General features: G+C 39.9%; 1 protein-coding gene across 7 annotated transcripts; it reads left to right on the forward strand.

Annotated features, from left to right (window-relative positions):
• Window positions 1-25,097, forward strand: LOC139945890 (DNA excision repair protein ERCC-6-like 2). 7 transcript variants are annotated; one of them, XM_071943396.1, is made up of 7 exons: window positions 1-129; window positions 1,048-1,209; window positions 3,262-3,359; window positions 12,650-12,912; window positions 19,325-19,453; window positions 20,249-20,334; window positions 22,921-25,097. In XM_071943396.1, the coding sequence occupies exons 4-6, from the start codon at window positions 12,847-12,849 to the stop codon at window positions 20,327-20,329; spliced, it is 276 nt and encodes a 91-aa protein (XP_071799497.1). In that variant the 5' UTR covers window positions 1-129; window positions 1,048-1,209; window positions 3,262-3,359; window positions 12,650-12,846; the 3' UTR covers window positions 20,330-20,334; window positions 22,921-25,097. The 7 variants fall into 7 exon arrangements, 4 of the variants coding, with proteins under 4 accessions (XP_071799497.1, XP_071799498.1, XP_071799495.1 ...); XM_071943397.1 differs by having other exon boundaries at window positions 1,053-1,209; XR_011787181.1 differs by lacking the exons at window positions 1-129; window positions 1,048-1,209; window positions 3,262-3,359 and adding an exon at window positions 10,104-10,229 and having other exon boundaries at window positions 22,921-23,076; window positions 24,746-25,097.
• The last annotated feature ends 965 nt before the right edge of the window (window positions 25,098-26,062 follow it).

Below are 26,062 nucleotides of genomic sequence, written 5' to 3' on the forward strand. Positions count from 1 at the left end.
AATAATGTTTCAAATTACTGTCATGTTCTTCATCAACGTTCTCCAATAATTTCACGAAATCACCTCAAAATCAAAGATTAATTTTCATCCATCAACCAGTTAATTCTCGCCAGCGCGTGCAGCATAAAAGTGAGTAGGACTTTTCTTATTTTGTTATCTCTAAAGATGGGATATTGGTATAAGTATGGGGCTCGTTAGCCCACCTTGTTGAACTGTAATGGCTCCGCTTTTAACATCGGTCTCATCACTCACTGTCACCATTGCCTTACAGCCCACCTTCGATACATGTCTTAAACGCTAAGTTTTCAAAGGGGGCAAAGTGCCAGGTAGTTTGATTGCAAATTTCTCCCATTTATAACAGACCTTTACTACTCCAACACACCTCATTTTATTCCTTACATCAGTCTGTGGAATTACTATAACACAAAACAGGGCTTACTAATATGATGACTTGGCGTTTAATAAGACATGTATCGGAGGTGGGCTGTAATGGTGACAGTGATGAGACCGATGTTAAAAGCGGAGCCATTAACAGCTCAACAAGGTGGGCTAGGGGCTTGTAATCAGTGATGATCAGTCATTGATGGTCTGCTGCGTGTGTGGAAGGTTTGTTATTTACCAGTTACGATATGGTACTGTTTTACCGTAGTTACAGAAGTTCCGGAGTACTCAATCAGCAAAGTTGTTGGAAAAGTTTCCGTATGGCGCCACCACTTTTTCATTCGAAATAAAATAATATAGTATCTAATTTACCTGATTGATATATCCCTTTTTGTAAAAATGAGTGAAAAAGTGGTGGCGCCATACGGAAAGTTATCCAAAAATAATATTAATAATTGACACTAGGCCTAGATGCCCTGTGTGTTTCGTTGTCTACGGATGTATGTGATGTGTGCTTTGTTTACCCCCGCCTGCTTCTTCTATTCTGTGGAAGAGGTAAAGACATCATCAGTGGTAAAGCTCGTTCATTTCAACAATGGATGAAGGTAAGTGAAAAATTAACATCTTCCCAGTTTTCTCACTTGCTTTCACCTTTTTTGTTTACAGTACAGTACTCTTGATGTTGGAACTGTAATACTTACCTTCATTGGTGATTATCAGTGTTGTAGCGATGGTGGGCGACGGTGGGCAGACCTGCCCAGTACTGACAATTTCCGCCCGGCACTTCAGCTGAAAAACAGACTGCCAATACCACAACTAGTTCCAATGGTAGGTCTTTTATTGCATAATGGTCATCAGCCAGTGAGGCAGTTGAACATCTTCTGTGATTAATTTCTGGACAGAAGTTTTATTGGGCTGTTAAAGTCACCTGGAAGTGGTATTTTTTCAAAATAAAGCTTTTGTCACTAATATATGTGTTTTGATGAGTGGAATGTGAATCAGTTAACTAAGGTTTTAAAAATCAGTTCTTATGTTATTTACAAATTTAACAGTAGACCCGACCCGAGAAGGCGCTGTTCGAGACGTCAATCGAGGTAGACTTTGCTTGTAATGCGTAGAGTAAACACAATTGCAAAGTACATGTACGGACCAAGTCGTGAGTTTGTACGTTTAAAAACAAAAAAAAATGTTTTTTTCCGGCAATGCCGACCAGGTGTATTGTTGCTGAATGCAGAAAAACACTTTTTGAAATGTACCAACTCACGACTTGGACGTACATGTACTTTGCACGTGTGTTTATTATACACAATGCAGGCAAAGTCTGCCTCGAATGGCGTCACAAAGGGGTAGGCGGAGTCAGCCCCCCAAACAACTTTATATATTTTTTTAACATATAAATCGTGACAAACAATTACTAAAAAAATTGTTTTATTGTTTGTAAGCATATACTCTTATGTTTGAAAGAAAAAAATCTACTTCCAGGTGACTTTAAGTTTGTACAATGATGCTTTAAGGCAAAACGAGTTGTCTTTCGACCCTTGTCATTTTTTATTTAATTTCTGGAAATCTGAAAAGAGCAAAAGCTATACTCTGCTACTTTGAAAACTCTAGGTTTATACAACCATTTTTTCAAATTTATGAAAGGAGATAATACCAAGAGATCTGAGCAACTGAAAAAGGTTGAAAGCCCTTTACATCCACATGTATCATAATATTGGAGGAACCACCTGCAACCAAGTGGAAATGACCAAAAACACTTTTCCAAAAACAAAGTGTCACCCGCCAGACAATGTTTTGCTGCATTTGACCTGGCAGACGCTCTGCTCCCCCCCAACTTTGTATAGGGAATGGTGTTATTGGTTTTTTCAACTTGGTTTATGTGGCTCTCCGATGTTTAACCCGGGGGTTGGGAGAGGAGGAGTCTAGCGGGCCCAATGCGGCAAAACCCTTGTCTGGCGGCTGATACTGGTTTGGGGAATAGTGTCATTGGTCATTTCAACTTTGTTTGAGGTGGTTCCTCTGATGTTTACTTAAGTAGGGGGGGGGGGGTGTCGGGCGGGCCCAATGCAGCAAAACTTCTGTCAGGCAGCTGAATACTGGTATTAAGAATAGTGTTAATCTTCCTAATTCTCTATGGTCATTTCAACTGCGTTTCAGGCTGTTCCTCTGATGTTTAACCCGGGGGGGGGGGGGGGGGGGCGGGGGGTGTCTGGCGGGCCCCTGGATGCAGCAAATTTTTTGTCGGGTGGCTGATACTGGTGTTGGGAATAGTGTCATCATTTGTCATTTCAACTTGGTTTACAAGGGGGTCTGATATTTAATGTGGGGGGGGGGGGTCTGGCAGGCCTAATGCAGCAAAACCTTTGTCTGGTGGCTGATACTGGTATTGGGAATAGTGTCATCATTGGTCATTTCAACTTGGTTTTTAGGTGGTTCCTCAGATGTTTAACCCAGGAGGGGGGGGGGGGGGGGTGTCTGGCAGGCCCAATTCAGCAAATCTCAAGTCTGGTGGCTGATACTGGTATTAATTATAGTGTTATTGGTCCTTTCTCTATCTGGTCATTTCAACTGCGGTTCCTCTGTTGTTTAACCCAGCCACTAGCATACTTGTTGTTATTAAATTATGGGCTCTTACGTTTTAAAAGAATACCAGGTCGACGCGTGGGGCCAGGGCCGGAGCTCCAGAAAGGGGGTGTTTTTAGAATTAGGTATTTCAAGAGGCGGTATCACTGAGTATGGATTGAATTTTTGGTGCATCTTCATAAACCCTTGGAGTATCAAGAAGACGACAGGCCTACCCATGCCGGATTAACATGAGTTGAGATTTGTGAGTTTGGTGTCATTTACCAAGCTTTGTTTGTTTTGATTGACTGTTTGCAGGGAAGAGGTTGAATCAAGGAAGAGGCTTAGTGAGAACAATGCAAAGGACTTGAAGCATATGGATAAAAGACAAAGAGACAACCAGGAGCTCCACACAGGTTATTACATTTGGAGAAATCTTTCCATAAAGCTTTGTCCTTTTTATTGAAACTGTACTAAATTTTGGTCCAATACCAATCCATCAAGTAGTTTATTTATTTGTTTATTTATTTATTCACCTAGGCTTTAAAAACTTCAAAACACACAGCAACAATAAGTAGAAATGTATAACTTTTGCATTATTAGTAAAATAATTAGAGACATATCAACAAAAAGCAAGCAGAAGCCTATAGGGGTTGCCCAATAGGGAACCAGATCACTATCCAGTTCTTGAATTGGTCTCAACGTTTTGACCAGCTTGCTCTAGTCATCGTCAAGAGACTGACTCCGGGGTAGTGCAGTTAATTATGATCCTATAAAGCTAAAGTAGTTGTCCCAGCCAATTTTCTATACATGCGCCCGGGTATATTTACAAAGCAGGACAGTTCTTTTCAGAACAAGTTTCCCCAAAATCTGATATTCTACTCTTTGCGGTAGTATAATAAAGCAAGACAGTTCTCTAAAGAACAAACTCTACCTGGCAAGTAGAAACACACATGGTGTCTGTTACCGCAAACCAAATATATATTGATACCTCACCATGCAATGCCTAAATTCTTTTGTACCCTTTTCACTGATGAAAGAGGTTTCTAAAAAAACTATTGCCTTGTTAGTGATTTCCAATCCATGTTTAGTTTCACCTCACATGTAGGTACTTTTTTCCCCAAAAGACTTCGATGGGTTAAAACACAAGTGCTTTATTTGTCTTTAAAAAGACAAATTTGTCTTTAAAAAGAAGAACAAAGTTAACTTACTGTTTTAAAGGCACTGTACACATTTGGTAATTACTCAGAATAGGCCTTTATTAGCATAAAACATTACTTGGTAACGTCACGAGCAACGGAAGGTTGTTGATAGTATAAAACATTGTGAGAAACGACTCCCTCTAAAGAGATGATTTCTCATTAATATGTATAAAAATTGGCCAGAAGCACACTAATTTATACAACAAGGGTGGTTTTTTCTTTCATCAGTTTCTTGCAACTTCAATGAACAGTTGAGTCCAAATTTCCACAGGCTTGTTTCTTTATGCATTATGTTGGGATACACTGAGTGAGAATACTGATCTTTGACAATAACCAAACGTGTTCAGTCCTTAATGGTTTTGTTTTTGTTTTTGTAAACTAAGATTTGCACTGCCTGTGATAGTGTTAACAAACCATGCAATGTTCTTGTATAGTTGCACTGCCTGTGATAGTGTTAACAAACCATGCAATGTACTTTTACATTTGCACTGCCTGTGATAGTGTTAACAAACCATGCAATGTACTTGTACATTTGCACTGCCTGGGAAAGTGTTAACAAACCATGCAATGTACTTGTACAATTGCACTGCCTGTGATAGTGTTAACAAACCATGCAATGTACTTGTACATTTGCACTGCCTGGGAAAGTGTTAACAAACCATGCAGTGTAGTTGTACATTTGCACTGCCTGTGATAGTGTAACAAACCATGCAATGTACTTGTACATTTGCACTGCCTGTGATAGTATTAACAAACCATGCAATGTACTTGTACCGTAGCATTAACATCAGTGCCCAATTTCATATAGCTACTTTTAGCAAGCACAAACCATAGAGTAATATATAAGAACTAGAGCGCGCACTGGCCTATAAACGTGCCCCGGTAAGCGAGCAGGCGGCCATTTTCTAAGTTGACAAAACAGCTTACTCACAGCGTGTGTTTGTGCGGCCATTTTGTAAGTTAAAAAAATAAATAAATTCAAACGTGTATTTCATATTCATCGCGCGTGCAGAATGACGCGCTTGTCTTCTTGCGGTCCCGTGGCGTATGTGCACGAAGCATCACTCGTGCGCCCTCTAGTTCTTATATATAACTCTATGGCACAAACACATTTCTTGTTACCAGACTAAAAAGATACCAGCAAGGAACCATGTCACATGGTCCATCTTTTGCTTGTTTCCTGCTTAAATTTGCTCAGCAGACAAGGAAATGTTAAGCAAAATTGTATGTTCAAGCAGCTACATGAAATTGGCCTGCAGTGCATCATCAGTATCAGTATTTGTTTTGGCATTATTGTTTTCTTTTTAAGGTTCTGGTTTTTGTTTGCATTTTAATTGTTTCCTGAACTTAATTATAGTTTTACAATTGGTGTCTGGACTCAAACTTTCAGAAAGTTATTATTCTATGTTATCTATTCTGGGGGAGGTTTATGAAATGTTATTGCTGTTTCAGACTATCTGTAGAGGATTGATCTTAAAGCTTTTAGTATCTTATTATTTCAGTTTGTTGTATGCTATGTTTAATTAAAAGTACCACTTGATGATCGTTAAATGAAAAACCAGGGTAGAACCATAGTTTCATTCTACAATCCACCGTTCGTTACATTGTATAAAGTACTAAAATATATAGTACAGAGCCTTTATATTGAACCAATCGAAGGCACTGGACACTATTGGTATTAACTGTCAGCATAAAGACTTACTTGTTAAAGAGCAATGGAGAGCTGTTGATAGTTTAAAACATTGTGAGAAATGGCTCCCTCTGAATTTATGAGGAAGAAGTAATTTTCCATTAGTATATGAACAAAAAATTGGTTTCGGGACTCACAATTTGATTTTAAGATCTCAAAATCAAGCATCCAAAACCACAAGAGATCGTGTAACAAGGGTGTTTTTTTTCCATTATGTTACTACTTCGATGACCAATTGAGTTCAAATTTTCACAATAACCAAAGGTGTTCAGTTTCTTTAAGGGGTCCAATTTACACATATATTGATATTCACTCTTCACAACAAACAAAGCTACTAAAACAAAGTTCCACAATTTGTTTGCACATTTTGGTGAAAGTTCCACATTTACTTGTTTGTTATAAAATAACATAAAGTAGGCCCCTATTAGCTTATTTTACTCAAACGAGATTTTGCATTTGACAACAATGGGTAAAAATGGCTTTTGGATAAGAACTTGGACTTGAAAAGTTTCCCGCTCTTTTTGAGTGTGATGGTTCGACCGGTCCTGGTGTGTCATTTTGTTATCTAAACTAAATTAAGGAAGCAATGAGTGATGGTTCTGAGGAATCCATCCCTGACCTGACGCTTGCTTTCCTGTGCAAACGTTGTTTTCATGATCTCGTTGGATAAAATTACAAAATTTATTGTTTTTAGTTATTTATTATACAATACGCAGAACTAAAGCTTTAACTATGTGTTGTAGTATACCATCGGCCTATTGAAACTTATAAATATGTTATATTAATTTTATCATTTACCTATTATTTTATGTTGGTGGACTTCATTACGTGTCCGGCCCTCTAAAACCCGACCCGACCAAACCTTGTATCTGGTCGGGTCGGGACGCATACTTTTGGAGGTTTTTAAAGTGAGAAAAATCAGCTGGGAGTTGGGGGATTAAGATCGTTATCACCACTAATCCGATAAGGTTTGACAAAGCCATCCTGCCTGAAGGAATCCATGTGGATTTATTTTAATTGAAGACTAAGATATTGATTGTTACAATATTTAAAATGATTAAAATTGTATAAAGTTAATTGTTTTTTTTTTTTGAATGGTAAAAATCCATCCATGAATAGCAAAGAACGGTTATTGTTTGTGTCGAATTCGTTCCGCCGGCTGCGCCGTACGTGCGCACTAATACTGTTTATAGATAAAGTAGTGCTGCTAGGCCCTGTCCATGACAAACATGCATGTGAACGTTTTTTAAAGGCAAACTTGTTCTTTCAATTAATTTTACAAAATAAAACATCTGGAAGAAGTTCTATGAGTGACAAATAACTTGTCTTTTTAACCGCTGCACTGGCCCTCGAACGTCAGCAAACACGCATAGAAATAGCATCAGATTTCACGCACAACAGTAGATTTCAAGCCCACTAGTCGTTGTTCTTTGCGTGCGACACAAAAATACAAGAAACTTTGAACGCTAGAGGGCGCTTCAGAACAATGCGATAGCATGAGATTAAACGCCCTCTATTGGTAAAATTACGCGAACTAGAAACACACACGCCTTGAGAAAACGACTTGAAGTGTCTGCACATGCTCCCCCACGATGCATGCATAATAGTATACTGTACATAACGTACATACATACATCATGTACAGCATAGTCGTCGCGCACATGGATATATATCTTTCTGTCAACATCGTGTCAAAACGGAGCAGTTGCGTGGGAATTTTAGCGTCTCTACGACAAACTACACAACCAGCATGACCAATAGTAGCCGTATGAACAAAAATATTATTTCATTGTGTATTGTAAGATTTGTTCTTTATTTTGTTTATTTTGTTCAGTTAGATGAATGCTTTCTTTTTCTGTGGGTTAGTTTTTAGTGCATATTGGGTATAATAAATACGATAGTTAGGAGGCAATCGATTGAAAATTGAAATGGATAAATTGGAAGAACTGTTTTTTTGTCTTTTTTTTCCAAATTGCCGTCGGGCCCTTCGCAACTTTTTTTATGATTGCCTTGATGCCCTTTGAAATTTTTGAAAGTTGCCTTGGTGCCCTAAATTTTTACACACAAAAAAGGCAAAAAAACGACTAAAGTTACTAAAGGCTGTACTATGTTTGCCCTAACACTTTAGCCCGCTTCGCAAATTTATGTGTCTGCAGTTTAAGCGATTTTTAAAATTTTGCTGTTAGATACAAAATGTATGGACTGCTATGCAAAATTTAGATTTTGCTATACAAAAAAAAATTGCGTAACGGTCCATGCAGAATTACTAGACGAAATCGTTCCCTGGTAAACTTAGAATGCTTTTAATAAAAGCTGGCCAAGAGCGCATGGGTCTTGTAACGTTGTTTTGCGTCATTTCCCTTTGAATATTAAATACTGTAAGTACAAAGTAGTCACAGTTTGCAAAGAAAGCTGCAATTATAGCTTCCATACTGGGCTTTGAACTGCTTACAATATCTTTTGCCAAAAAAGAAAAGAAAAAAAAAACACTTTTGTACATGTATATAATGTATAATGCCTGATCAAAATCTAGAAGCAATGTACAATAAGCTTAATTTACCCATTAATGACAGAATTACGTAAAAAGTACTAATTTTAAAATACACATACTGCTCATGGCCATTTCATGTAGCTTTTAAAAGTAGTTCCAGAAATCATCCAGTCAGGCCTGTCCAGAGCAGGTTGTTTGTTTAAGGGATTAAAGGGATTATCACAGTTGGATGCCAGGACAGTGTGTTTACTTAAGGATCCTCCAAAAGTATGTGTGAAACCAGCAATATTTTTTAAAGGGCTGGACACGTCATGTTAATTTAAATAAAGAAACAAGTATATTCAAACCAGCCACAATGTTGTGTATTGCTTGTTTTGTATTAACTCAGACATCAGGAGACTTTATAGTTCCGAACAAGAATCTTGCCTTTAGGAACTTCCTCGGGTAGAAAATCGGCCGTGTGACTTTCCCTTGGATCAAGGGGACATTAGAGACAGTGGACACTATTGGTAATTACTCAAAGTAATTGTTAGCATAAAAACCTTTCTTGGTGACAAGTAATGGGGAGAGGTTGCTGGTATAAAACATTGGAGACACGGCTCCCTCTGAAGTGCCACAGTTTTTTAGAAAGAAGTAGTTTTCCACGAATTTGGAGACCTCAGATTTTAGAACCTGAGGGCTCGAAATCAACCATCTAAACAAGGGTGCTTTTTTCTTTCATTATTATCTCGCAAGTTCGATGACCGATTTAGCTTAAATTTTCACTTTTTTTTTTTTTCATATGTTGAGATACACCAACTGTGAAGGCAAGTCTTTGACAAAACTGCCGCCGAGGTAATGGTCTAAAGTAATTCAATCTGATAAAACGAATCACACAGTTTTACCTTTTTTAAAGTATTTAAATTCACTTGATAGTATACTGTTGTGTGAATTCATACCAAATTTCATGTATTCAAGGAGCATCACACCTACAACAATTATTTTGTTTGAGGCGAAGAGAAATGAGCAGCCTTTTAAGCCTGAATTGAAAAACAACCTGCGTTTCGAAAAATAATACCCTTAAGCCTGAACTGGGAAAATGCCTACTTTTCGAAAACACTTAAGTAATTTCGAAACGTAGGCATTTTCCCAGGCTCTGAAGCCCAATAAAACCGCAGTTTCGAAAACACCCTGGTACATTCGAAACGACCGACTTGGAAAAGCAGGCTTTAAAAGCCTAAACTTGGAAAATGCCCACGTTTCGAAAATACCCTGGTGTTTTCGAAACGTAGGCATTTTCAAAGTTCAGGCTTTCCAAGCCTATTAATTCCAGTCTGCCGTTTCGCAAATACCCTGGTATTTTCGAAATGGCGGTCTTGAAAAAGCAGGCTTTAGAAGCCTGATCCTGGAAAATGCCTACGTTTCGAAAATGCCTAAATATTCTCGAAACGAAGGCATTTCCCCAGTTCAGGCTCTGAAAGCCTAATTAAAGGTACCCAGGTATTTTCGAAACGACTGACTGGAAAAAGCAGGCTTTAAAGCCTGAACTTTGAAAATGCCTACGTTACCAAAATACCCTGTTATTTTTGAAACGTAGGCATTTTCCCAGTTCAGGCTCTGAAAGCCTGTTGTTTCCAGTCCGCCGTTTCGAAAATACCATGGTCTTTTCGAAACGCAGGTATTTTTCCAGGTCAAGATCCAAAAGTAATCAAAGCCTGCTAAATCCATTCGCCGTTTCTAAAACGGCCAGATAAAACCAACCCTGATGTTGTAGCGCCACCAATTGGCGGTGTATTCCTCGGCTGCTGAAACGGAGGAGAAACTGGTCCGTAAAACTGGTCCGTGAACTGGACCACAGCCGGTGTGTATTTTCATAATTGTAAGGGCCTACAATAAGTATTCGGGCAAGAGAAGATCTATCAAGGTATGTTATGGAAAACCGAAGCAAATTATTTATTTGGTAGCGTACCTTACTTCAGTGTTCAAACAAGAGTACTTTTTTTATTGACTCGAAATTGCCCATTTTGCATATTCCTTTGTAAAGTACATTACTTACCAATGCATAGTACACAGTACATGTGTACATCATAAGGCATGTGCAATATTACCAGATACAGTACTTCTGCAGTATTATCTAACCTGCACCAAGAAAGTATCTAAACACTTTACAAAAATGGTCAGATTTAGCGGAACTTGAGTGTAGTAATAGTAGTAGGCAACAAAATAGTTCGTTAATTCGGTTCACAGTACTGACTGAGCATTTTGATTGACACCAGTATTAATGTTGCACTATGTCTATGAGTATGATTGAATGATGATGATGTTGTTTTTCAGATTTATTATGGGCACCTGAGTGGCTTAAAGGCAGTGGACACTGTTGGTAATTGTCAAAGACTAGTCCCCACAGTTGGTGTATCTCAACATATGCATAAAATAACAAACCTGTGAAAATTTGAGCTCAATTGGTCATCGAATTTGCGAGATGATAATGAAAGAAAAAAACACCCTTGTCACATGAAGTTGTGTGCGTTTAGATGGTTGATTTCGAGACCTCCAGTTCTAAATCTGAGGTCTCGAAATCAAATTCGTGGAAAATTATTGCACTTCAGAGGGAGCCGTTACTCAAAATGTTTTTTACCATTAACCTCTCCCCATTACTCCATACGAAGTAAGGTTTTGTGCTAATAATTATTTTGAGTAATTACCAATAGTGTCCACTGCCTTTAAAGTCAAATTTGAAAAGTTGCAAAAGCCCATTCACCCAATTCCAGAACCTTGGGAACTAGCACTTAAGCATCACATACCGCCAGGCCGTAGGGTTACGAGATTCTTTTGATCGGAAACGGTTGATCTGGTCCAAAACATACAATTTCGACAGCTAGTCACCAGATTTGCCCCATCTTTACCACTTTCAAAAATCATGACACAAAGTCTGAGGGTACGAACTTAATCCGCAATGTCTAATGCAGCCTTTCATAATACTCCATATTAAACACCATTTAGAATATTTTTCGAAGAACAATGGACAAAAACTTACCGATCCCGGAGCGATTCCCAGGTTCATATTTTGAACCTGTCGCATCAAACGCATTATTTTGTTGTAGGGCTAAATGGGCTAAACCATTCTGTAAAATGGTTCCTGACCATTGAAAGTAAAAGTTAAACTTTTTTTCGTTGGAGCAGGTGATACTCTTTGAAATACCATTCACTCAAAAAAATATATTTTTTAATGTTTGGGGCCAAACATCTGACATAGCATCTTTTAGCCGCTCAAGTGCCCTTAAAGGCAGTCGGACACTATTGATAATTACTCAAAATAATGTTCAGCATAAATCTTTTCTTGGTGACGAGTAGTAGGGAGAGGTTGATGGTATAAAACATTGTGAGAAACGGCTCCCTCTGAAGTGCCATAGTTTTTGAGAAAGAAGTAATTTTCTATGAATTTGATTTCGATACCTCAGATTTAGAACTTGAGGTCTCGAAATCGACCATGTAACATGTCCTAGCGCACACAACTTTGTGTGACAAGGGTGTTTTTTCTTTCATTATTATCTTGCAACTTTAATGACTGATTTGAGCTCAAATTTTCACAGGTTAGTGATTTTATGCATGTGTTGAGGTACACCAACTGTGGAGGCTAGTCTTTGATATTTACCAATAGTGTCCACTGCCTTTAAATCCGCTAGACAACATCATAGCGCAACACAATATGTGTCAAAATGCGCAGAAGATAACTGTGAATCAAATCAACTAATTATTTTATTGCATACTAATTCAGGTTCTGATAAATCTGACCATTTGTAAGTAGTTAAATACTTTGTTAGTGCAGTTTAGTTATTTAAGTGAGTTTTATTGTGTCCATTTTATTTAGTGATTTATGGTTGTACATTTACTCTTTTTCGATGTGCTTTTTACATACATCTAGGCCTAAATCCCATGCCATATTCCAAATTCATCATGACGGACCAATACAATACATCAGGCCTGTATGCTATTGCTTCGTTTTTGAAAGGGCAAGCGCACCAAGGCATTTTCTCCTTGGAAAAGGGAAGGAAATTTTAAATTTGTACTGGAGCATTTCAAGGGCACCAAGGCAATGACCAGGGGCCACGGAGGCAATCGCCTTTGGTGCCACGGTGATGTATCATACATCTAGGCCTAAATCACACATGCCATAGATTATTCCAAATTCATCATGACAGACCAATACAAAACTACATGTAAATAGCTTCATACATGTTTTACTGTTAGTTCATGTCAGCGCTATGACAGAATTAGTCTTTAATAAATCTAGTAATCTGCAAAAATAAATTAACTGATTTTTGTCTGTCTTTCTTCTTACAGAATTTACAAGCTAGATCCCAGTGTAGCCGCTAACATCCCAATGTCAACACGCACACAAGTAAACTTTTAAGACATTTCCCTAAAAGCCCAAGACAAAACAGGTGTCAGGGACATCCCTGTGTAGGAAGAAGCGTTCTTCGCCCAGGTCTGATGAGAAGTAGGGAGACGTCTCGCAGTCGGGATTGAGAATCAACGAAATGGGAGGAAAATACACCATGCAGAAGAATGGATACGATGAGATTGCTGTTGTGGCTGAGTGTGAGGTAACTTTTACAAGATTCAAATCCATCAAAGTCAACAATCGAGCAAAGCAGAGGTTACTTTGTATTGGGATTAGTGTTGTGGGTCATTAAAACATGGTTTTATTGGGCTACTCTGATGTGGGGGGGTGCGTCTGGCGGGCCTAATGCAGCAGAAAACTTGTCTGGTGGTTGATACTTATTGTATGATGATTAGTGTTATTGGTCATTTCAACTTGGTTGCAGGTACTTTCTCAGATGGTAAACCCAGGGAGAGGGGATAGAGGGTGTCTGGCGGGCAAAATGCAGCAGACAATTTGTACAGCTGTTGATCTTTTCATTGGGAATAGAGTTACTGGTCATATTCAACTTGGTTTCAAGTGGTTACTCCAATGTTGGGTGAGGGGGGTGGGGGGTGTCTGCATCCTTACACAGCAAAACATTGTCTGGTGGCTGATACTATGTATTCGGTACCCTTTTTTTTTTTTTTTTTTTTTTTTGGGGGTGGGGGGTGTCTGCATCCTTACACAGCAAAACATTGTCTGGTGGCTGATACTATGTATTCGGTATACTTTTTCTTTCTTTTTTCTTTTTTTTTTTGGGGGGGGGTGTCTGCATTGTCTTGATTGTCTGGTGGCTGATACTATGTATTCGGTATACTTTTTTCTTTTTTTTCTTTTTTTCGGGGGGGGGGGGGGGTGTCTGCTTTGTCATGATTGTCTGGTGGCTGATACTATGTATTCGGTATACTTTTTCTTTTTTCTTTTTTTTTTGGGGGGGGGGGTGTCTGCATTGTCATGATTGTCTGGTGGCTGATACTATGTATTCGGTATACTTTTTTTTTTTTTGGGGGGGGGGGTGTCTGCATTGTCATGATTGTCTGGTGGTTGATACTATGTATTCGGTATACTTTTTTTTTTTTGGGGGGGTGTCTGCACTGTCATGATTGTCTGGTGGCTGATACTATGTATTCGGTATACTTTTTTTTTTTTTTTTGGGGGGGGGTGTCTGCATTGTCATGATTGTCTGGTGGCTGATACTATGTATTCGGTATACTTTTTTGGCTCATTTCAACATGGTTGCAGGTGGTTACTGTGATGGTTAACCCAGGGGGCGGGGAGGGGGGTTGTCTGGTGGGCCTAATGCAGCAAAACTTTTGTCTGGCGGCTCATACATGTACGTTGTTTAGGAAATAGTGTTTTTGGTCATTTCAACATTGTTTCATCGGGTGGTTCCTCCGATGTTGGGGGGGGGGGGTCCATACACCCCCCCCAACATCGGAGGAACCACCCGATGAAACAATGTTGAAATGACCAAAAACACTATTTCCTAAACAACGTACATGTATGAGATGGCAGCCTAAAGCGGCAGACAGTTTGTATGGCGGTTAATGCTTGTATGGAGAAAAGTGTTATTAGTCATTTCAACTTGGTTTTGACCAAGAGAGGGGAAGGGGGTGGTGTCCTCAGATAGTAAACCCAGGGAGGAGGGGGGGGGGGGTGGGTGTCTGGGCGCAAAATGCAGCAGACAATTTGTCTCGTGGCTGATACTTTTCATTGGCAATGCTGTTATCGTTCATTTGAACTACGTTTCAGGTGGTACTTCGGGGGTGGGGGGTGCTTTCCATGGCAGGCCTAATGCAGCAAAGCAGAGGCTACTTTGTATTGGGATAAGAGTTTTGGGTCATTTAAACATATTTTCATGGGGCTCCTCTAATGTGGGGGGGTGTGTCTGGCTGGCCTAATGCAGCAGAAGACTTGTCTAGTGGTTGATGCTTGTATGAAGAATAGTGTTATTGGTCATTTTCAACTGCAGGTACTTTCTCAGATGGTAAACCCAGGGAGAGGGGATATAAGGTGTCTGGCAGGCAAAATGCGGCAGACAATTTGTCTGGCTGTTGATCTTTTCATTGGGAATACTGTTACTGGTCATATTCAACTTGGTTTCAGGTGGTTACTCCATTATAGGGGGGGGGGGGGTGTCTGCATTGTCATGATTGTCTGGTGGCTGATACTATGTATTCGGTATACTCTTTTTTTGGGGGGGGGGGTGTCTGCATTGTCATGATTGTCTGGTGGCTGATACTATGTATTCGGTATACTTTTTTTTTTTTGGGGGGGTGTCTGCATTGTCATGATTGTCTGGTGGCTGATACTATGTATTCGGTATACTTTTTTTGGTAATTTCAACATGGTTTCAGGTGGTTACTGTGATGGTAACCCAGGGGGCGGGGAGGGGGAGGGTGGAGCCTAATGCAACAAAACACTTGTCTGGCGGATCATAGATTGTTTAGGAAATAGTGTTTTTGGTCATGTCAACATTGTTTCAGGTGGTTCCTCCGAGGGTGGGTGGGGTTGGGGGTGTTTGGGGCCTAAAGCAGCAGACAATCTGTCTGGCAGTTAATGCTTGTACATGTTGTATGGAGAAAAGTGTTCTTGGTCATTTTAACTTGGTTTTGACACAGAGAGGGGGAGGGGGTGGGTGTCCCTTGGGGCAAAATGCAGCGGACAATTTGTCTAGCAGTTGATGGTTTTCATTGGGATAGTGTTCATTTTTGGTCGTTTCAACATGGTTTCAGATAGCTCCTCCGATGTGGGGGAGGGTATAGTGTTAGCCAGAGGGGTGTCTGGGTGTCTTTTGGACACCCTGTTTTTAATTTGGACACCCTGTTTCATCTGTCATTTACATGTAAATTTATTGTAGGTGAACAATTTGGACACCCAGTTTTAAAATTTCCAGCAAATTTGGACACCCTTTTACCAAATCCTGGCTAAAACCTTGGGAGGGAGGGGTGCGTGTCTGGCGGGCCTAATGTCTGGCGGGCCTATTAATGCAGAAGAAGTGTTGTCTGGTTGTTGATACTTGTTGGAAGAATAGTGTTTTTATTGGTCACTTGAACTTGCTGGCAGGTAGTTCCTCACATGGTAAACCCATTTGAACTTCGTTTCAGGTGGTACATGTACTTCCGATGGTGGGGGGGGGGGGGAGGGTGTTGTCCATGGCAGGCCTAATGCAGCAAAGCAGAGGATCCTTTGTATTGGGATTAGTGTTTTGGGTCATTTAAACATAGTTTCATGGGGCTCCTCTGATGTTGGGGAGGGGGGGAGGGGTGTGTCTGGCGGGCCTAATGCAGCAGAAAAATTGTCTGGTGGTTGATACTTGTATGAAGAATAGTGTTATTGGTCATTTTTAACTTGGTTGCAGGTATTTTTTCAGATGGTAAACCCAGGGAGAGGGGATAGAGGGTGTCTGGCAGGCAAAATGCAGACAATTTGTCTGGCTGTTGATCTTTTCATTGGGAATAGTGTTACTGGTCATATTCAACTTGGTTTCAAGTGGTTACTCCAATGTTGGGTGAGGGGGGTGGGGGTGTCTGCATTGTCATGATTGTCTGGTGGCTGATACTATGTATTTAGTATACTTTTTTTGGTAATTTCAACATGGTTTCAGGTGGTTACTCTGATGCTTATTCCAGGGGGCGGGGAGGGTGTTGTCTGGTGGGCCTAATGCAGCAAAACATTTGTCTGGCGGCTCACACGTTGTTTAGGAAATAGTGTTTTTAATCATTTCAGCACTGTTCCATCAGGTGGTTCCTCCGATGTGGGGGGGGGGTGTATGGCAGCCTGTCTGGTTGTTGATACTTGCTTAAAGAATAGTGTTAAATTGGTCATTTTCAACTTGGTTGCAGGTACTTTCTCAGATAGTAAACCCAGGGAGAGGGGATAGAGGGTGTCTGGCGGGCAAAATGCAGCAGACAATTTGTACGGATGTTGATCTTTTTATTGGAATATTGTTACTGGTCATTTCAATTTGGTTTCAGGTGGTTCCTCCAATGTGGTCATTTCAACATGGTTTCAGGTGGTTACTCTGATGGTTAACCCAGGAGGCAGGGAGGGGGGTTTGTCTGGCGGGCCTAATGCAGCAAAACATTTGTCTGGCGGCTCATACGTCGTATAGGAAATATTGATTTTGGTCATTTCAACATGGTTTGAGGTGGTTCCTTCGATTTTTTTTTTTTTGGGGGGGGGGGGCTTGTCTGGCGGTTGATACTTAAACGAAGAATATCGTTACTGTTCATTTCGACTTGGTTTTAGGTGGTACCTACAATGGTTGATTCAGCTCATTATGTTGCGTCTTTGTTGGGTGTCCATGGCAAACATCCATATCTGACTATGTCAGGTTATCCAGTAAATGTTCTTGTACTCAAATATTGGTACCTTGTTCGTTTAACCAAAGTGCTCTGGGCTCTGGATGAGACAAGACCAACACAACTTGAAAAAGAGTCAAGGAACGGAACTGTTATGTAGGTTTTTAACAAACACAGACAGAGATGATGAATATTTAACAGCATCATTCAAAGACAGTGGAAACTATTGGTAGTTGTCAAAGACCAGTCTTCTGTATCTCAACATCTATTATGCATAAAATAACAAACCTGTGAAAATTTGAGCTCAATTTGTCGTCGAAGTTGCAAGATATATATGAAATAAAAACACCCTTGGCACACGAAGTTGTGTGCTTTCAGATGCTAGAATTCGAAAACCAAACCAAACCAATCAAAAAAGTGTCCATTGCAGTAACTTTGCCTTTCATGACAATGAATTCAGCTAGTACAGATTTCCTTGATATACTCGCTTCACAGTTGAGGAGACCTTTCAACGATAGGGCTTGGTCAGCACCGTATGCCCACAATTTCCTGTTTGGTGGGGCGACACGAGATTCATACTTAATTTTGGAATTTTTCAGTGATTCCCATGTATGTTCATCAATAATGTTACTCGTGGTCCCAGAATCAATCAACATGTGAAGGTCAATTCCACCAACAGTTACCTTCATCTTATTCGAGTAAGTATTTTCATGAATGAGAAATGCATAGTCATGCGATGGTTCTGAATCAAGATGTTGCTCACCGATTTAGTTGACTGTTCGCTTGGACTTGGTCTTGCAGACTTTGGCAAAATGATCTCTTCCAGAACATTTTTGGCATGTCTGGCCTCTTGCGGGGCACTTGGGGTCTTGACCAAAATGCCCAGTTCGACCACACCTGTAACAAGCACCTTTGGTAGTCATGGTAGTGGTTGCGGATTTCACTGATTGGTTTTCCTGTCTCTGATATTTGGATTGTTGGGTCCATTTCTTAGGCTTGCTTGATTTGTCATGAAGCTTTGGTTTCCTGTCGGACACCATGTTGACAGTAGTGTCAGACAGAGAGGTTTTGCTCTTGACAGACAGTGCAGCCATCTGACTTTCTACCTTTTCACATTTATCAGCTACTTTCATTGCCTTTGCTAAAGTTAGTTCATCCCCTGCTTCCAATAGCTTGCGTCTAACGTAATCAGATTTGCACTTACTCAGCACAGCATCTCTTATCTGGTTGTCTTTTTCACCTCCAAAATCACAGTCTCTATAAACTAGCCGCTCTCCGAAGTCTGGTTACAAATTGTTATACCGTTCTGCCGTGCAAATGCTGCATTTTTCTGCGACACGAAGTATTTGTTCAGTGCGGTTTTGGCAGCTTCAATATCAGTAGTTACGCCCGTGTCCGGTAGTGTCAAGAAAATTTCCTGTACGTCCGGTCCGGTAAGATGGAGCATTAGTGCACATCGTCGTTGCTTCACCTTCAGTGCCATGGTGGACCCAATAATATGGCCTTTGCCGTCTGCATACAGCTCGAACGACATTAGCCACCTTTCCCATCGTGGTCCAAGGGTTGCTGGCTCCGAAAAACAGTCAAATATGGGGATTAATGTTTTCTCCATGATTTTTCCGGATTATCCTCGTCGCCAATGTTGAATCTTCGGTTTATTCGTATCTAAACTACAAATCACAATCCTGTCGGCACATGCACACATAACCTTTGACCTAATGGTAGTTAGACTAGAGCTGTTAGTCGCTCGTAAATACAACAGTAACGAGTAATGGTCTAGCAGTTAAGAGTGGCAGATTCAAGCTCTGGCGTTAGATCAGTAGAGTGTACGCAGATGTGAGTCCTGGTCGTTACACTTGTGTTCTTAAGCAAGACACGTAACCATATTGCTTCATAAAAGTTGGGGAGGTAGTGCTTTCTGCTCTTCCAGCCAGGCTTCAGATAGATGATGCCCAAGTCTGCATCTGTATGGACTGTAAAGGGGGTAATCCTGTAGAAAAACAGTGGATTGAAGGCAATAACTTGAAGTGGCCTTCAGGCCATGTGTGTCTGGTGACACAATTAATGTATTGACTGACAAGGCTTGATTGTTGTAATTATTAGTAATGATAACTGTTTTCATGTGCTATGATGGTTTTTTCCGTCTTACATGTACATCTTATTTATTTCAAGTGGCATTCTTGTAACCAGACGCATTTTTAGACAAAACTCACAAATCATTTATGACTTGTAATTGAAGAACACTAAGCAACTCATCCTATCTTTGTTTTCTTTGTAATCACCCAGTAGGTTCCTGTAACTATCTACCGATATTTGAGAGATGACCAAAGGGAGGGAGTGAAGTTCTTGTGCCAGCATTATAAGATGGGCGAGGGTGCTATATTGGGAGATGGCATGGGAATGGGAAAAACAGTTCAGGTACGACTAATTACTTGTTATGAGTGTTAGGGCATCAAGCAGGAATATTATCTGCTTTAAAGACAGTGGACGCTATTGGTAATTGTCAAGGAACAGTCTTCGCACTTGGTGTATGTAAACATATGCATAAAATAACAGACATGTGAAAACTAGAGCTCCATTGGTCGTCGAAGTTGCAAGATATGAATGAAATAAAAAACACCCTTGTCACACGAAGTTGTGTGCTTTCAGATGCTTGATTTCGAGACCTCAAATTATAAATCTGAGGTCTTGAAATCAAATTCGTGGAAATTACTTCTTTCTCGTAAACTACGCCACTTCAAAGGGAGCTGTTTCTCGCAATGTTTTATATTATATAACACCCAAGCAGATTCTTGCCAGATTCTTGTCACGTGTTAGCAAATAATCTGAGGTCTTGAAATCAGATTCATGGAAAACTACTTTTTACTCGAAAACTATGTCACTTCAGAGGGAGCTGTTTCTCACAATGTTTTCACAATGTTCTTTATTATCGAACTCTCCCCATTACTCGTCACCAAGTAAGGTGTTATGCTATTAACTTTTTTGAGTCATTACCAATAGTGAGCATATGAACTTCTCTTTACAAGGATTTCACTTACTTATTTTTCTGCTCTCATATTTTTCTTGTTAAGTACCAACACCCACCACATTGATAGGTGCCCAGTCCTGCTGTGATTTATTTCGTTATTCATTTTTATTTCAACATGTCTTGTAATGTTTTGTATTCAGGGGGTGTTGCTAATTTATCATCCGTCTTCTTATCTGTATCTCCAGGTCCTTGCCTTTTTTATTGAACTGTGCTTGGAAAGACTGGTACCAGGGAAGACTGCCCAATACGCTTGCCAGAGTTTTTAAAGAAGGTATTGTTTTCAAACGAATCCATACAATTCATATAATTCATTCGGATTACAACAATAGCTGATGGTACTGTACTCGTTTGTAGATTACAACAATAGCTGATGGTACTGTACTTGTTTGTAACAATAGAGAAAAACAAAATAAATACAGACAAAATAACAGTTTGTGAAGATTGGTATAAAACCTTGTTGGTCTTTGACATTGTAAGGTTGATTTTTGGGGGTTATAATTGTGCAGTATTTCTATCTTACGTTACATTTTGGTTTATCTTATTTCATTGTCTTTTCTCATGTTGTTGTGTGTGTGTTTTTTCGGCATGTTCTTACTGTATTTTTAACCAAATAACTTTAATCAGTCAATCAATCAATCAATCAATCAGTCAATTACTCAACTAATGCTAGTTGTTCATTATACAGAGTGCGATCCACTGTATAACCAGCCTTTGATTTCACCAAACTCTTCCTAACTTAGGATATAATCTAATGGCTTAGGACGAGTTAAGTTCCGTAACCATACTAGTTAAGACACATTGAACCCTTCCTAAGTTGGGATGAGTAACTTGTCCTTACTCTAGTTCGGGATTAATCCTAGACTTGTGGACAAGTCGTTAAATTGGCCCCACGCGCTGAGATAGTGCTCACATGAGAGCACTCTCGCGTGAACTGATGGTTTCCGATTATGACTCTGAGGAGTCATAATCGAGAGAGAGCACTGTCTCAGCCCGAGGGGCAGATTTAACGACTTGTCCACAAGTCTAGATTCATCCTAGACTTGTGGACAAGTCGTTAAATCGACCCCACGCGCTGAGGAGTCCAAATCGGGGAGCCATCAGTTCGCGCGAGAGCACTGATCTCGTGAGAGCACTATCTCAGCCCGAGGGGCAGATTTAACGACTTGTCCACAAGATTAATCCTAGACTTGTGGACAAGTCGGTAAATCGGCCCCACGCGCTAAGGAGTCGAAATCGGGGAGCCATAAGTTCGCGGAAGAGCATTGATCTCGTGAGAGCACTATCTCAGCCCGAGGGGCCGATTTAACGACTTGTCCACAAGATTAATCCTGGACTTGTGGACAAGTCGGTAAATCGGCCCAACGCGCTAAGGAGTCGAAATCGGGGAGCCATCAGTTCGCGCAAGAGCATTGATCTCGCGAGAGCACTATCTCAGTGCGTGGGGCCGATTTAACAACTTGTCCACAAGTCTAGATTAATCCTAGACTTGTGGACAAGTCGTTAAATTTGCCCCACGCGCTGAGGAGTCGAAAATCGGGGAGCCATCAGTTCGCTCGAGAGCAGTGATCTCGCGAGAGCACTATCTCAGCGCGTGGGGCCGATTTAACGACTTGTCCACAAGTCTAGATTATTCCTAGCTTCTTTTTTTTTATTGCCGGCGTTTGCAGCAAACTTCGGGTCAAGAAAGTGTGGACTTGGGGAAATTGACATGGCAAGGCTCCCCACTATATCTCTGAATTGCTTCAAGTTTACACTTTGTCATGGAGTCTTTGATCATGTTCCATGCTTCTCCTCATTGAACCCCAGTCTCAACACTCATGGAGTGACAGGTCTTTTTTTTTCAGCTTTGCCATGCATCTGGAACATCATCATCATCATCATCATCGTCGTCATCATTCTCTTAATACATTATGGGGACGTTAAGCTGCCAAACCAATGGGTTCTAATGCTCTTCGCCACAGCTGCCATGCAGATACTCGAAGTCCGCAAGGTAGGCAGGGGTGGGATCCTCCCCGTGCGTCGACATTCAGCTTAATGGTCACATGGGAAGGTGTATCCTCTGGGATGTCCTCAATGATGGTGGTCTCCGAGATTGTTGCATTAGTGATGAAGTAGACACTTTAGGCTGAAGGCTTGGAGCCTTCCTGTGTCGTCTGCCCGGAGTGTCCATGTTTCTGAGCCAAAGAGTAGGACGAGGAGGACACAGGTAGTAAATACCTTCAGCTTGGTTGTGAGCTTCAGGCGTTTGTTTCTCCAGACACAATCTCATTGGCCAAAGGTGGATGAGGCAAGTCCAAGACGTCGGAGAATGTCGGGGGAGGATGAGCCTGAGGAATGGATGTCACAGTCGAGATACCTGAACTTCTGTGTAATTTGGACAGAGTTACCCTCAACGTTGACTGAAGCAGGTGTTTGGCGGAGGTTGGTACAGTTCTGGATCTTGGTTTTTGCCCATGATGTGTGCATCCCCATCATCTCAGCTTCTTCCTCGAATCTTTGGAGTGAGGAACAGTGCAGAGTCGTACTGGCACTCTCTACCACTTAATCTTGGATCTTTTCTTTGTACCACAAAATTTAAATCTGATCAAAACTTATCTTATGCCACAGGTTTTCAATTAGGACTAATTTTGTTGTGTCTGTTTTCTTTAATTTTGTTTTTGGTTTTTACTACGCCTTGAACACCCAGCATGGTGGATATGTGCACATTACAAGACTTTAGTTTTATCATTACTTTTAGTTAATACCAGGCAGGCCAACCAAGGGTATTTTTTAATTTGGAAAAGAAAAAGAGCTAACACCAAAACAAACCCAGTCAATTAATTACTATATTTCTATCGGATTTCTTTATTTTTCTTAGATAGCCAGCACCACATACTTCTTCGCAAGAGAGTACTCTTTCCAGCCAACCAAATAGATCACTACAAGAAATCTCGCTTGGCCAATCAAAGCAAGCCTCTTATAAAATGAATGAAACAACAGTTCAGATTGGTCAGACACCTAGACGAATCAGGAGGTATGATATTCAACCCTGAACTATTAGTAATAAAAAATGGTATAATAATAATAATAATAACAAGTTCTTATATAGCGCATTTCACAATAAACCGTATTAATGCGCTTTACATTAGTCCCCTGGTCATTGAGCCAATAAACATCCCTTTAATCTTTCTCAGCTCCCATTAGGGAGTATACAGCCCCGAGCTGCTGTGCACTCCAAAAGCTTTTCATTCACAATATCAACCTCTACCCTGGCAGGTACCCATTTATACCCCTGGGTGAAGAGAAGCAATTATAGTAAAGTATCTTGCTCAAGGACACAAGTGTCACGACCGGGATTTGAACCCACACTCCGGTGAATTCAGGCAGAACTTGAATTCGATGCTCTTAACCACTCGGCAGCGACACTCTATGATAAACAAGTTTTATTTATCATTTCAAAAATTGGTGTGACTTCGAAGTAAAAGTAGTGACATTTTGTGAAGTTATAACACTTTCAAGTAATGTGTTTTAATGGTTTTCAAATTCGAAAACAATCTGTTTATTATGTCTATAACACTCATGTATGCAACTATGGTGAAATTGGCGTTTCATGCATTTGTCACTTATTATTATGTCCTGAGTAGCTCAGACATTATTTTATTAAAAAAGCACTGGACACTTTTGGTAATTGCTCAAAATAATTGTTAGCATAAAAACGTTTTTGGCAACAAGCATTGGGGAGCTGTTGGGGAGCATTGTGATAAACAGCTCCCTCTGAAGTAATGTGGTTTTTTAGAAATTAGTAATTCTCACTGAAATAATTGAATTTGATTTCATGACCTCAGAACTGATTTTGAGGTCTGAAATTCAGGCATCTGAAATCACACAACTTCGTGTGACAAGAGTTTTTTTCTCCCATTATTATCTCACAACTTCATAGTATGAACAGTTGAGTTCAAGATGTTGAGATACACTAAGTGAGAAGACTGGTCTTTGACAGTTACCAAAATGTGTTCAGTGCCTTTTTTTTTGACAAGGTTAGATTGAAAATTGCAACCAAACTTTCTACTCAGTCCTGCTAAGTTCTTTGACAAATAATCACATGCATTACTCGGGTGGGATTCGAACCCACGACCTTTGCAACTCTAGAGTAGTGTCATACAAACTCGACCACCGAGATTGCCCAGTAGCTAGAGGTCAAGGTTGACCCATATTCCATGACCCCTACACCTCGTTAAAATCAAGTGAATCATCCTTTAAAGGAACATAGATAATTCGTTTTAGCTAACAAAACAGTTGCTGTCAATGTAAGTACTTTGTGGTCTTAGTCCTAATAAACACATAATCATATACGATTAGACACAATCCTATAAATAGCGAAAGCAAAGCACGTGAAGCGACGCCTAATCTGCGTTTGATTGTACTGAAAAATAACTATTAAGTAAAAATTTTGTAATTTGTTACAAATTTACACCAAAATTCGATCGAGGCAAAGTCTGCCTCGATTGACGTCACAAAAGGGGTAGGCGGAGTCACCCCACACAAGTTTTTTTTTTTTTTTAATTTTAAACATATAAATCGTTAAAAACAACTACTCCAAAAAATATTTTATTATTCAGGAACATACTCTTTGCTTGAAGACAAAAAATTATATTTCAAGGTGACTTTAAAGTAATCGGTTTTTCTATTTTCTTGTAACCCAGATGGCCGATCGATCCCAAACTTCTACATGACTTTGTCAGTTCCAACAAAGTGATTACACTGCCAGACACACATTCTGTAATGTTCGGTTCAGACAACGCAAAGGCCAACTTGCAATCACGATCGACGTTTTGAGTTCAAAATCTAAAGGAATCAAGAGAGCATACAGATTTTGGGGTGACTATAAAGTCATGTCAATGCATTTCAATACACAACCATACTCTTACAAACATACTACAAAATGCATTTAGGCATAACATAGGCTTTTTTTATGTTAAAGGAACACGTTGCCTTGGATCGGACGAGTTGGTCAAAGCAAAAGCGTTTGTAACCGTTTTTTATAAAATGCATATGGTTGGAAAGATGTTTTAAAAGTAGAATACAATGATCCACACAAGTTTGCCTCGAAATTGCGTGGTTTTCCTTCTACTGTGCGAACTAACATGGTCGGCCATTTATAGGAGTCAAAATTTTGACCCCCATAAATGGCCGACGTGTTAGTCGACGAGGTAAAAGGAAAACCACGCAATTTCGAGGCATGTTTGTGTGGATCATTGTATTCTACTTTTACAACATCTTTCTACCCATATGCATTTTATAAAAAACGGTTACAAGCGCTTTTCAAAGACCAACTCGACCGATCCAAGGCAACGTGTTGCTTTAAATTCCCTTTTTTGAATTAAACCCAATTTTGCTTAGCTAGTTATTCCACAGTCTTGTTCTTTTTAATATACATATCCGATGTTTTCATTTTAGTTAAATAAATGTTGTTGTTGTAAGTTATTTTGTTCCTATTCAATGTCTTCTTTTTGAAGAAAAAAAAATGAGGCAGAAGTGTCACAACATGATACAAAAAAAAAAAAAAAGTATTTCTCCCCAGCAGACATGAAAACACCAATAATCGCTTCAATCACAACCGAAAGGGAAATATTCTGAGAATCGCTAAAACTTAAGACAGCACAAACTTTGTTACTATTAATTATGTGCAAGGGTGCTTAAAAATGTGACTTTCAAAAAAAGAGGCGCTGCTGCTCACAAAACTTTGTTTTATGCAATGTCCAGAAATATGATTGGGCGGGACCGGGGCCGGGCAAATTTTCAGATTTAGGTCATCAACAAGTCCTGAATAATGTTGGGTAATGTACTAAGCCTACATAGTGCATAGGAAAAGCTGCCAGATTGATGGAATTATTACTTTTTACTGTTATAAACAAAAAATGAAGAAAACGTTTCAAAATGCGTTTTTCCCTGTTATTTTATTTTTTATTTTTTATTTTTTATTATTTTTTTTTTGGGGGGGAGTAACTTTTTTATACTTT

The sequence above is a fragment of the Asterias amurensis genome, chromosome 13, assembly GCF_032118995.1.
Source record: "Asterias amurensis chromosome 13, ASM3211899v1".
NCBI lineage: Eukaryota > Metazoa > Echinodermata > Asteroidea > Forcipulatida > Asteriidae > Asterias > Asterias amurensis.